This window comes from Notechis scutatus, chromosome 2 (assembly GCF_049901735.1).
Source record: "Notechis scutatus isolate UNSWTSFEM ecotype Mainland chromosome 2, rNotScu1.2, whole genome shotgun sequence".
Lineage (NCBI taxonomy): Eukaryota > Metazoa > Chordata > Lepidosauria > Squamata > Elapidae > Notechis > Notechis scutatus.
The window spans coordinates 163600119-163614359 of NC_142010.1; the positions used below are offsets into that span (position 1 = coordinate 163600119).

The 14241-nt window shown below is 37.3% G+C and overlaps 1 protein-coding gene across 3 annotated transcripts; it reads left to right on the forward strand.

Moving 5' to 3' along the window:
- Window positions 1–64: 64 nt before the first annotated feature.
- On the forward strand, window positions 65–9614 carry GTF2E1 (general transcription factor IIE subunit 1). Of its 3 annotated transcripts, none has more exons than XM_026675441.2 (5): window positions 65–235; window positions 1019–1549; window positions 2874–3075; window positions 5757–5998; window positions 8911–9614. In XM_026675441.2, the coding sequence occupies exons 2-5, from the start codon at window positions 1102–1104 to the stop codon at window positions 9339–9341; spliced, it is 1323 nt and encodes a 440-aa protein (XP_026531226.1). In that variant the 5' UTR covers window positions 65–235; window positions 1019–1101; the 3' UTR covers window positions 9342–9614. The 3 variants fall into 3 exon arrangements, with proteins under 3 accessions (XP_026531226.1, XP_087813360.1, XP_087813361.1); XM_087957234.1 differs by having other exon boundaries at window positions 103–235; window positions 1093–1549; XM_087957235.1 differs by having other exon boundaries at window positions 103–235; window positions 1100–1549.
- Window positions 9615–14241: the final 4627 nt, after the last annotated feature.

Sequence of the window (14241 nt, forward strand, 5' to 3'; positions counted from 1 at the left end):
AGCCTATCTTCTATTGGCCGATCACACACTATATTCATTCCAATTGGCTTCAAGAGCTGGGGGGGGGGGGAGTTGCTGTTAATGAGATAGGAAGTAGAACACAGTGTGTCGCACGGTAGTGACGTTTCGGGACGGCCGGACTTTCGTTTGCAGCCGCCTTGAAGGAAAACTGGGGAGGTTAGCGGCAACGGGGAAATTTGTTCGGGAGCTTCGCGTGTCAGTAAAGACTCGTTGGGTGAGACGGCCTTGATTTGATTGTTTCCGAACGCGGAGGCGATTGGGAGTGAAAGGAAGCTGTCGTCGTCCCTCACTGAGGGGTTGGGCTTCGGATTGAATCCTCCTCCATGAAACGCGGTCGTAATAGCCCGTTTTCTGCAGGTTGGAATCTAGTATGCCAGGGAGAAGGGTCCCATTGTGTAGTTGGTCCCATTGTGCAGTTTCTTTCTGTTGGCAGCATCGGGAGTCAAGTGCGTCTGCTATAGCACAAACCTGGATTATTCCATTTCATTGTTCATTGACTAAATAAACTTACTGGTTGGTCATTCAATCCACTTATCACACGCAAAAGAAAAGGTCTGACTTTTCCTTTGGAAAAAAGTATATAAGTGGTTTAAGCAAAATACTCCCACATCTTTCAATCTTGCAATCTTTCAAAATCCTTTTATCCCCTCCCATTTTGTTCGAAGAAAGATGCTTAGTGCAATGGCTCAAGCTACCAAATGTGGGCTACAAAAAGGTATCTAGTGGCCATCAGGAAGTTTGCAGCTCACATTTGACAGAGCAATAGTCCACTTGTAATGTAATCTTTCATCCGTTGGTCCTCTTAATGAAACAGTGTGTCTTAGATGCTATATTAATTGATACAGTCTTGACAGACTTGTACATCTTGTACAGACTGGAACACAGGAATACAATAGATATTTTTCTTCATGTATAAGAACAGTGAAGAAGGCAAGAAGATTAGAAGTAATGTTACACATGCAGTTTTCTAATTTTCTGTTATTTATTATGGTTATAGTGAATTATAGTGGACAGTGGATTTGATACTGCTAAGTGGAAGAAAAGAATTTGAATATAATATTTGTTTGCAAGATAACAGCTATGACAGATCCAGACATTCTCACAGAGGTCCCAGCTTCTCTGAAACGCCTTGCTAAGTATGTAGTACGTGGTTTTTATGGTACTGAACATGCTTTGGCCCTGGACATTCTAATTCGGAACCCTTGTGTAAAGGAGGAAGACATGTTGGAGCTTCTGAAGTTTGATCGGAAGCAGCTGCGAGCAATTCTCAACACTCTTAAAGGGGACAAATTTATCAAATGTAGGATGAGAGTGGAGACAGCTCCGGATGGGAAGACCACCAGGCACAATTTCTACTTCATTAATTATCGTCTACTGGTCAATGTGGTGAAGTACAAGTTGGATCACATGAGAAGGAGAATTGAGACAGATGAAAGAGACTCCACCAACCGAGCCTCTTTCAGGTGTCCTATTTGTTCCAGTACCTTCACAGATTTAGAGGCAAATCAGTTGTTTGAACCTAATACAGGTAAGATACAAGAATTCCTCAAAGAGCTGAAATAATAATTTGCCATCTTATCTGGGAGAGTTGATTTGGGGATAGAAAAAGCCTATATATTTGGTTGTTCTAAGTGATTTTTTAAAAAGGGTTGCAGAGGTGAACAGTTTTTATGGCAATTGAGTTAGCTAGACATTAAGATTTTTTAGAAATGAAAATAATGGAAGTGTATTTATAATATAAATATTGGGAAAATATTAGAGAAATATTACAGAAGCATGTAACCAAGACATGATCACAATGCATATCATAGGCTTAGTAAACATTGAAAACCGCACCAAAGAAAATGCATCTGAGAGAGCATGCCTCATTAGGATAGTCTAGTTGCAATCTTGCCCAAACATGTAAATGTATCATTAGATAAGAGAGAAGTTATTTATTTATCAGACTTGTTCAGTTGCAAAATTGGAAACATTCAACACAGCTTATATTAGAAACTCAGGAAAACAAGCAATCAATGCAAAAGGTATAAAAATGAAATGATGTAATGGGGAACTACATAAAAATTAATTTTGGTTCATTTCAGTGAAAATGTTTGGCTGGAACCCAAAGGTTCCCTGGCGTTTTTAAAGTAGATTAGCGCCAAATGGACCATTTGTAGGAACGATGTACCAGAGGGCAGAAATGGGATCCTTGCATTTTTTATGTGTAAAAGCTTTCTTGCCACAAGGCCATATGTCAGAACATGTTGAGGACTGCCTGATAGTGGATGAGAACTGGACTGACACCATAACCAGGGCTGATATCCTCTTCTCCACCATATCCTTTGCACTTCATTTTCTGTCATGTTCACAGCAGAATTCTATACATTTTTCTCTCTCCCATGTATACACATTCATGAACTTGGAGGCCTGGCATAAGGGAGAAAACAATAGCCCTGCTGTTGACTTACTGCCTTTTTTGTCCAGTATTTTGTGGCACTTTGACCAACAAAGTACTGACAGGAAGCTCAGGAGTCTAGCCAGGAAAGCAGCAGCAGCTGCTATTTGAGGAAGGTTGCTTCTGATTGAGAAGATAAAACAACTTTCAAGTCAGTTAGCCACTCACTGACTGATTCTCCATGAATTTGTCTTGCCTTTTTTTAAAACTGTAAATTGGTAGAGTTAATCAGTTAAGTAAATTAACTACTACCTAAATGTACTACCTAAAATACTTTTGCCTTGTCTATGCTTTAGTTTCTTGATAAATAAAATGCATCTTTTCCATGATAGTTTTGCTCCGCACAAACCGTCAAATAATTTAACAATTAGCATTTTTATATTTCCTAATTTTTATTGGTTTATTTTCTGTATAGGAATATTTCGCTGCACATTTTGTGAGACTGAAGTGGAAGAAGATGAATCTGCAATGCCTAAAAAGGATGCAAGGACTCTTGTAGCACGATTTAATGAACAAATAGAACCTATTTATGCATTGCTTCGTGAGACTGAGGATGTTAATTTAGCTTATGAATTACTTGAGCCTGAGCCTATGGAGATTCTTGCATTGAAGCAGAGGTGGGCCAGAGTATTAATTTGTCTGAACTTGGTAGTCAAGTGTTGACAGACTTCTCAAATTTTGTTTCTAAAAATATATGTGATTGGGTATGGATCTTTATGATTTATATACCGTATTTGCCGGCGTATAAGATGACTTTTTGCCCTGAAAAGATGCCTCCAATTGGGGGTCGTCTTATATGCCGGGTCGCCTTATACGCCGGCAAATAGTAATTGGGAAGCACTGCGGCTGCCCGCGGCTGAGGCACTTTTGCGCACCGTGGAACGAACCCGTGAAGCCGAAAGGAGCAGCCAGCCTTCTCCCAGCTCCCAAGGAAACGAGGCTCGCACCGCCCGAGCTCCGCTGAGGTATCCGGCTGGGGCTGTCAGGAGTTGTTACCGCTGGCGCGCTCGCGCAGCTCCAGTCCCGCGTTGCCTCGGGAAGGAAAGGCAAAAGCCGCGGCTCTTCCTTTTGCCTTCCCTTCCCGAGGCAACGCGGGACTGGAGCCGCGCGGAGCCGCGCCAGCGGTAACAACTCCTGACAGCCCCAGCCGGATACCTCAGCGGAGCCCGGGCGGTGCGAGCCTCGCTTCCTTGGGAGCTGGGAGAAGGCTGGCTGCTCCTTTCGGCTTCACGGGATCGCTTCCACGGTAGACAAAAGTGCCTCAAAAAAAAAAAAAAAGTGCAAAAGTGGAAGGCGTGCGGAAGAGGGGCGAGTATATAACAAACTATATTTTGAGTGGAAATGTTGGGGGGTCGTCTTATACGCCGGGTCGTCTTATACGCCGGCATATACGGTAGGTGTCTGCAGATGTTGGCTGTATAATCCCAGTATGATACTAAACACATTTGCCAGCATAAATATCTGATAAATTTTAATAAATTGGATGTAATCATATGCACTCACAGAAAAAAAAACATATTTAACTGAGCTGGACTTCCAACTAATGCATGGAATTATACCTTTTGACTTTATATAAAGTATATCTAAAAACAATATTTTAATGTTGTTTCTCCTCTGTGGTTCATTTTATTGTGATTTCAATTTACACATTTTTTCCTTTTCAGAATTCAAGACAATTTTTTATTCCTCCAAATACATATTTAGATAGGATAATAGAGTACTAAAGTACATTAAGATTGTTCTTTAATACAAATCTTAACATAGAGAAAAAAGTTAATATCTTGTGAAATTAAGAGTCTTGAGGGCTTTTTTAAAAAAAGTTCTTAGTATCTCAAAGACTGAAAGATTTTCATTGCATATCTGAAATCCTATCCGTATGTACCTGAGATTCAGTTCCACTAATTATAGGAGTGTTTGCTTCTGAATGCATAGATTCAGTTACTAAACAATATTAAACAATAATACAATAGTGACATATTAATATTAACATACAACTATAAGACCAGATTGACAGAGTGAATTGCTGAAAGTTTGTAGATTCTTCACTGAAAAATAATATGTTAGGCTTTTTTAATAGGTATTCAGCAGTAAGCAGGAGTTCAATCAATAATATTTATGTTATCAATGACCAGCAAAATGTAAAAGAACAGAAACAGAGTGCAGCAAATGAATGCAGTAATGTACTAACAACTAGCAAAATAAGTCACATAATATATAACACTTTATGTTATTAATACAGTTGTTACCTGATTGACAATAAGCAGGGATTGGGTTCAGTAACCTACAGGCCCCTTTGAACTCAAATATTCTACTGTACTAATTCCATTTTATTTGGCACTGGCCAATTTCAGATCATTTGCAGATTTGATAAAATCCCGTCTGCAGAAATAAGCAACTTGTTGCCTGCAGGATGCCTATTCCATTTTGTACCCCGCCTGACTAATATCTTTTAGATCATGTTAAGTAAAAAAATAAATGGGAAGCTGTCATGTTGCAGAGCAGCAATATTACCAATGGTTCTCACTTAACGACCACTTATTCAGCAACTGCTTTAACTTACAAATTCCTCATACTTAGGATGGTCCATGGTCACGATTGCCATTTGCAACTTTCACTGCTGGTTTCAACAAGCAAAATCTGTGGGAAAGCCAGCGGGGGTTACAAATGGTGATCACATGATAATTGTGCTCAGCAATGCTATGGGATTTGATTAATAATAGAAACTAGAAGTGCTGGAACTGCGTAGCTAAGTGGCTCGGTCATATGATTTTACAGACATGTTCCTAAGTGATGGAAATTCTGATTTGAGTTATCACTGAGGACTACCTTTCCAGGAGTGCATAGGGGACTCTTAGTGGCATTTTTAGAAAAGAAACATTGGAGATAGTCATGTGTTTGTCTGGAACTGTCTTTATTTGTACAATGCCCAGAATTCCTCTGTATGGGAGATGGGTGGTTTCTAAATATGATAAATAAAATATAAGTAAGGTCAAAAGTGAGCTTATGGACAAAAATGGGTAAGAGCTGCAATATCTCCGAACTATATATTTCCATTACTTCTAACATTCCTTTAGAACTAATAGCATTTCTATAATCCATTTGTAATAAGTGAGTAGTGCTTTTTAAATCCTTTAAAAATGAGTATCATTAGTGAGCCTGTTGAGAAGTCTTAATGACCTTTACAATGTTGGGTAAAACCATATGTATTGGCCTTTAAATTGTACTGTTATAAGAATTTTATTAAAATAATGTAAAATATTTCTCTAATCCAAACATTTCTGTTTATGATTGTATGCAGCAAAGACCGAGCTGTTGGTGCATTGGGAAACAGTACTTTACCAAGTGGTCAGCACAGAGAAGCCTGGACAACAAAGGGTCCTTCTTATGGGGACATGTACACTCAGAATGTCATTATTAACATGGAGGATCAAGAAGATACACATCAGCCAGCAAATGAAGGGAAACTACCCAGAGAGAGACCAGTCTGGTTGCGGGAAAGCACAGTGCAAGGTGCTTATGATCCTAATGAGGTCACTGAAGGTAAGAAAGTTATAAGAGGAAAAGCATTATAAAATCTGAAAGGATGTAAATAGATGTACATTACGAGAAGTATTCAACTTACAATGGCAATTGGGATTGGAATTTCCATCACTAAGCAATGTGGTTATAAAGCATGACCACATCATTTAGTGAGGATAATTCATGCAGTCCCAGTTGCCATCGTTAATGAATCCCATTGTCATTAGGCGAGGTAGCTCCTGCTTGACTTCCTACAACCAAAGCCAGTGGGGAAACCAGCAGGAAATAGCAAGTCTCAGGCTCTCGGGCAGTTAAGTGCTTGCTGCTGGATGAGGGATGGAGCAAGAGGGTGTGAGGAAGTGTCAGGGATGGTGTACAAGAGATGCTGCACAGATTGGGAAGGTGCAGAAGGAAGAAAGGGAGTGCACGAGTGGCTCCATGCTGGTCAGGGAGGGTACATAGGAAGTGCCATCTGGATCGCAGAGAGGGCAAGACCTTCAACACCTGAGCCTAACAATGGATTGTTTCAGAAAAACTGACTTAACCATAAGCCCAGAAAAGTGCTCTCTAGGATATAGGAAACCTGATATTTGGGGTTCATGGTTGATAAGGGGGAGATAAAGCCTGAAATGGGAAAGGTGGAAATCCTGAAACAGGTGGAAGTCTCCAAAACAAAGATATTCACTCTTTCCTGAGTTTGGTGGGTTATTACCAAAGGTTTATCCCTCATTTGTCTACTACCCCTAACAGACCTAATGAGAAAAACAGAACCCTTCAAAGTACAGTGGTCTACAGAATGCCAGGAAGCATTGGAGAAAATAAAAGATGCTTTATGTAAGAAGCCAGTAATAAAAGGGCTGGATTTATCCCAACCATATGTTGTACAGATACATCTAACATAGGCTTAGTACTCCTTCAAAACCATGAAGGCATGGACCACAACTTATACTTGTCAAAGAATCTTCTCCAGGGAAACAAAAATGTAGCACCATAAAAAAAATCCTATGCAATGAAGGAGGCAATCACTGTTCTGCGTGTATAACTCTGGGATTGGGAATTCACTGTGATAATTGACTACCAACTACTCACCTGACTGCAGCTGCTGAAGAATACAAACTCCCAGTTAATCAGGTGGCATATGACAGTGCAACTATACCACTTCAGTATTATGCAGCAGGTGGGACAGCAAAATGTCATCATTGACTTCCTTTTTTCTCAAAGATTGTATTTTATTTAAAAAAAGTTAAAATACAAACCTCCAAAAATTTTAAACTAAAACAAAAAAACACAACATTTAAAAAGCGCATTAAAAGCACTAACGTATATACATATTATTCCCTCCTAGTTGAATACTGATAAATATATTACAAGGAAATTAGTTTCCAACCACTTGTGAAACAGCCCCCCCATTTTAAATTACTAATTCTATTTGAAGATTATTAACTTGTCTTAACTACTATATTAATGACAAAAGAGTTAACAGGTAGAACAATAATAAAAAAGCAATATTACAATTTCAATAAAATGTTAATAAAATGTTATTGTAATCAACTCTAGAAAGTTTACCAGTTTCTTATCTATTCCAAATCACCCCAAAAGTTAACACTAATTTGTCCTGGATAAAATATTCATTTTTGTTTCTTAATATAATCTCTTTTCAATTGTTGTCTGGTTAAATATAATAAGATCATCTATCTTCCCAAAAGAATCCAAATGAAGTTGTTTTCCAATTAAGTATGATAAATATATTCCCCAATGCATTGAAAGAATCCTTTTAGGGAAAACCATTTATCACTTCTCCACTTAGTTTTTTGTTGTTGTAAAAGAATGCAGGCTTGAACTTTAGGGAGGCAGGTAGAGTCCACTCAGTTCATTGTAGTTCTTTAAGATCTTTATTTTTTTCAATCCCCATCAAATCTTCTACTTTCAAATCCAATTCCTTTTATGAATCCAGTTTATCTACAATTAGTTACATCTGAATATTTTTCTCAACCATTATCATTTCACCAAACTTTTTAAAAAAGCTTTCAGCTAGGGACTGTATATTATCAAATGGTCTTTTTTCAAATACTAGCCACATTTGCTTGTCTACAATCTGATACATTATTGCTGTGTGTAATTTAGCAATTATAAAGAAGAGAACACAGAAAACAGAAAGTTAAAGTAATATTCCTCAAAATCCCTATGGTGAAAGTCTAATATACATGTCAATTAAGTGAAAACACTTTCACTACCCGACCCTTGTGAATTCCTTACAGAAAGGCAAAAGTTATTCAAAACAACATAAAGAGAAAAAATAGTCTAGCAAGGGGTTATAATAGATCAGCATTCAACCAGCCTATAAACTTTTAAAGATAAAGACCAGAATAAAACCCAACAATCTGCCAAGAGGAAAAGATCGATAACCTGACTTTCCACCACTCCCACTAGGGACTATAATCATCAAGATTGCTGTAAATTGTTACATACCCCCTTGTTGATGTTTTAAATTGTAAGCATTTTTTAAATCCAATCTAATCTTTATTAAGGTCATAGTCCAGCATAAGAGCGTGGGATAATAACATAAAAAAAAACATAAGGGATCTAAAAAGTGAAAATCTAAAATGAATTATAAAAAGCTAGAAGATATAAAAGCTGGATAAATTAAAAATACATACTTAAAGTTAGAATCTAAAAGGGGGCGGTAATGTTAGATGGGTATAGGGGAGCCTAACATTTTTTTGGACTTTGTCAAGGTATAAAACATCTTAATATGACTAATTAGGTGCATACTGAATCTACTTTACAATGCTGAGTCCCAACTACAAGCTATACATCATTATCCAATAAATTAGATTGCATAGTACCTAGCAACATAATTGCAGCAAAGTAAGTATCTGCATACTGTCATGTCCTAATGAATATAATTAAATTATTTAAATACTTTCTTGCAGGTGGGCAAGACATAAACATGTTACATGAAGATGAAGAAGGACAGGCAGCACTAGATAATAATGAAGAGGTGATGCGTGCTCTGCTCATCCATGAAAAGAAAACCTCCTCTGTCTCTACGGCTGCGATGGGAGGGATTGCTCCTTTATCTGCCACAAATGCCAGTGATTCTGAGAGTGAGACCAGTGAATCGGATGAGGACTCCCTTCCTTGTGCAGCCACTGCTCCCACAATGCTTTATGGGCTGACAGATGACAATGATGAGGATGAATTTGAGGTAGTGACTGAAGACCCCATTGTTATGGTGGCAGGACACCCATTTTCTTACAGCCAAGTAAATCAGCGGCCGGAGCTTGTGTCACAGATGACTGTGGAGGAGAAAGAGCAATATATAGCTATGGGCCAGCGTATGTTTGAGGATATGTTTGATTAACTTCTTCTACCCGAATAGCAGTGATAGATGATCTTCAACTGGAAATTCTGAAAAGACAAAAGAATTAGTACAAACAGAGGAGTCAAAGATCAAAAAGTAGGGAGGGAGCTGCCACAAATGCAAGAAGGTGTGAGAAACCTGCGGTCAATCCAGATGTCTCTCATATTTGGCCATGTACACACACCTCTGTGTTTGGTCTACAAGTTTTCCATTGCATTATATTTGATTTTTTTTGTTTATTTTGCCTGGAAAATATGAATGCTCTTTTAATGGCTTATTTTTCTTCCTTGAAAAGAGGATTGTACTATAGAAAACATTATCTTTAGTTTACTCTGAACATAACTGCTTATATCATATAGTTGAAAGAACTTACTGCCTCGCAAGCATAGTGATTATATGGGCTCCTTATTTCCAATGGGTTGACAAGCTAAATGCTTGCCTGCCATATATCTTTGGCGAGGGTGGGGAGAAAGAGAACAATCACGTTAAATCGGTGAATATTGAGGACTATAGTGTACAGTTTTTTTCTGTAGAAGGCGTGGTGAAGAGAGGAGTTATTGTTAAAGGACAAACAAAAAACCCCAATCCAGGCACTGCAATTTTTTCAAATTTATCTGATTTTTAAAAAAATGATATCAGTGACTCTTCTTTGCTAACTTAGTAGAATTTAAAAATTTTCATTTAATAATTTCATCTGCAGTGCTGAAATATTCAAGGAGGTGACTTTATTAAAATATAACTTGAATCTAATTTCCTTACCTTTTCCAGAAGTGATGTTATATATCCCATTTTTGGATAGTTAGTTTGTTTGAATGAAGCCTCACTTAGTTTCCAGAAAGACTAGTCCAAAAATGTGGACTGTATGTCTTTACACGTTACATAATCCATGAGGAAAAGGCAAAAACAAAAAAAAAGTTGCCTCTTAACAAGAATGAGGAAAGCTGAATGTTGCCTTTGATAAAAGCTGGACTCTGTCCAATAAAATATGTGTGTCATGACTAGGAACTACCATCCAAGTAAATGGTGGGGAAAGCAATATATTATTTTAATAGAAATCTAAACAGGTTTAGTACTTAAAAAAATATATGCAGACTTTAGATGCTACTACAGAGCATGACAGAGTCTATTTTAATAATAACTTCATAGATTCAATTTTGTGATATTTAAGTTTCTAAAACACTTTTTTTAAAAAAAATACCATTGTGCATTTCTTTGGAACAGTGATAAGAGTACAGATAAAATAATTGTATTTCAAAGCACCAGCATTTATTGCATATTCCATTTTTATATATAAATTGTACAAGTGAACAGGCTTGCAAATTGAAAAGCTAATGACCATGTGTGTTGCCTTTTATAACTTTGAGATACTTCAGTTAGAGTCACTTTAATAATGAATATTAGTTGAAGAATTACTGAACTATATACAGCTGTTCCCACAAAATGCTTGTCTGTCCAGCACAATGTCCTTGTTCTACTGTGCATTTGTATTTCATATTCAGGCTGTATGAATGAGTAGATCAAAAGTATGTCTTGCATTCAAATACCATTGGGAATGCAGATCTTCTGCATATATTATATTTAATAGTGAGCATGTAGACAAAAAGCATTCATAGACATAAAAGCTTGCCTCCAGAAGTGGTGGATGCTGGAGGTTTTAAAGAAGAGAGAGGATAACCATTTGTCCAGAATAGTATAGGATCTCCTACTTAAGCAGGGGCTTGGACCGGAAGACCTCCAAGGTCCCTTCCAACTCTTGTTATTCTATCTATATTTTCTATAAATGCAGAATTTTAAATTCAATTGCAAAAAAGACACATTGGATCATACAGAGATACTCACTTAGCTCCTATCTGCCTTAGTGTTTTTCCCCAGAATTGTGTGGCTTTCTACTACAGCAACAACATGATCTTAGAATAAGATGCATTTTGTTTGAAGGTATTTCATGTGCATCTCACGTGGCCTGAACTACTTTTTTGGCTTTTGAATTTGAAGCTTAGCATGGGACTAAACCTTTTTGGAACTTAAGAAATTCCTAATTTTATAGAAAAATGGAATATTGCAACCACTGCTAACAATCAGTGTGACTATAGTATATGCTGTGGGCTGAGATTTTTCTCATGTTCTTTTGTACCTTTTCTCTGCCATGTCTTGGACCCTATTTAAAAACATATTTCATATAAGACTTTATTTCTAGTTTTTAAAAGTGCCACTGTCTGCTTTTTAGAAAACAAAACTGTTTTAGTAATAAAAAGTTGGATATTATTAATAGAATCATAGAAGGGGCTACTGAGTCTCATCCAAGCCCAAGATGATACCACAGTGGTCTCTTTCATTGGTATTTGTTGCAATCTTTTTTTTTTTCATCCCCAAATATAAGAACAAGACTAAAAAAGGGAATGCATCTTCCACCTTTTGTTAACAAAAGGGATGGAGTGAAACAAGCACAAAGTCTACAAATCCAGCAACATACACTCAGTTTGGAGAAATTGATGCCATCTGAAGCATGTTACCTGACAATATGGAGTCAAAATTGCTTAAAATTATTACAAATATTTAACAGTGAAGAAAAACATAGATGAGTATTCGGCTTAGAAAAACAGGATTAGATTCAAAGAGTAAATGTAAACAAAGCTAAGCTGTTGAAGACTCAGCTTTGGAGAAAATACTAAAAAGAATCAAATCCTTGAGTTCATTCAACCCCCTTCCGCAATACAATCTAGAAGACAAGGTGCATTGCATTTTCCTTAAAATCCTGGAATACCAACCTGGAGCTTCTTCCCTTTTTCTGAGTTACATCATTTTTTTTAGGATTTCGTTTCTATAATTCCTGACCATATTGGATAAACAGTCTACTTGCTTGTAGAAGTGTATGATCTGATGCAATGAAAATGATTTCAATTGACATTTGAGGTATTTTCTATAATTTTACCCTTTGGATCCAGATATAAGCTGATTAAATCTGCTCAGCTCCTCTTCTTTCTTTTCTTATATAAACACATATATTGTCCACCCAGTTCCTTATACCATTGTAGGGCGAGCTCCATGTTGGAAAAGGCTGCCTTAAACAAAGACTGAAGTATAGTAACTTTCTCTATGTAGCATCAGAATAAAATGGTGAATGTTTCTGATGCTTGAGAACTCAAATTTCTAAAAGCAAGTGACTCTGGGTGGCATACAACAAAGTTGAAGCAATATCTAAAACCATTATTTTTTAAAAACTGTAAGAACAGAACTAAAACAACAGATTAAGCGATGTTAATAGTAATGGAGCCACCTCATTAATTCACCTGCCCTTAGGATTCCCAAGGCATCATCAAATCTTGAGAGACCAGAAGCTTGGAAGTGATGAGGCTGCCTGGGGGGGGGCATTGAATCACATGGATGTCACAATAGAAAAGACCCACTACCAAGGGCCCATCAAATGTAGTTCCTAAAAAACAGAACTTATAACCTAATCCTGGCCCATTTTGCAGATGAAATCAGTGACAGTCCCTCAAATAACCCTACTCCATGCCATGTAGGGCTTAGCCTTCGAAGGTCAACACCAGCACCTTGAAATGAACCTGGAAACAAACTGGTGACCAATGCAGCCTGTGAAACAAATGTAATATGTTCTACCAGAAACACAACTGCTTGCATTGCTGCATTTTGCACCCACTGAAGTTGCTGGATAGTCTTCAAGGGCAGCCCCGTGTACAGCAAATTTTCCAGATTCTGCTAAGGCAAATCCAAAGCAATCACATTACAAATTTGTACACGTGAATTCAGCCATTATCTTTTAATATAATTTACCCTAACACCTACTGGATGCTTGAAGGCTGCAAGGAAAAAAAAAGAATTGCTTACAGCAGCTTGCATTGTTGGCTATTAATCATGTAAGTCAGATAAATTTGAGGCTAGCTAAGAGTCTCAGTCAAAAATAAGTGAACATTTTGTTTCAGAATATACTATAACATTAGGATATCCATAGGTAGTTAAAATAGCACAAATTTATACACTTATGGTTTGGGGCAGGAGAGCAGGGAAAGACTTGAGAGAGCTGGCCACAAATTCGTTGTAGCTAGAACTAGAAAAACCACTTTTAAACATATAGTATTTACACTCAAGTTGTATAACTTCTCACAAACAGTATCACTTTGATATCTTCACACAAAAAACATGTCACTGAGAAAAAAGATGAGAAAGAACAAACATTTGTGATAATACATAGCCAAATTTCTATTATTACTATTTTCAATATGGTTACTTTTGCTACCTTCATTATTTGTACCTTAATTATTTTACCTGATTTTTTAAAATTACATTCATTCTCAAGAGTGAGAATATATGTATAAACCCCAAGCCAAACAAACTGCATATTGGCCATAGTTATTATGCTTAGTTATGGCATGTAAATCGCGGTATATCATACAATGTAATATTGCGATCCCAGCCTGTAGATATTATGAACACCTTTGCTGGCTAGTGTGATGCCTTATGGGGCAAAGGAATTAGCAAATAACCTTTCTACTTATTTCCTTCTATCTATTGCTTTCCTCATCCTCTGCAGCTTTCTTCATCTTTTAGTGGCTTCCTTACATCCTTAGCACTGACTCCTATTCGCCAAATATCTGCCTTATTTCCTTTTTTCTTCATGATTTTTCTGTCCATAATCTTGATAAAAGACTTAGTAGACTGCACATCAGCTTCTTTGCTGACATAACTTTTCTTCTCTAGCCTGAATGGAAATTGTGCAGCATCAGGGATCATATCCAGGACTTCCAGTTTTCAGACACGAGTGGGGGTGCAGGATGGAGGGGTGTCTACGGATGACTGACAATGGTTCCCCACAGTAATAATGATCAAGAACAATATTTCAGGAAAAGTATTCATGGTTCTTACCTACAGAAGTAAAGTCTTT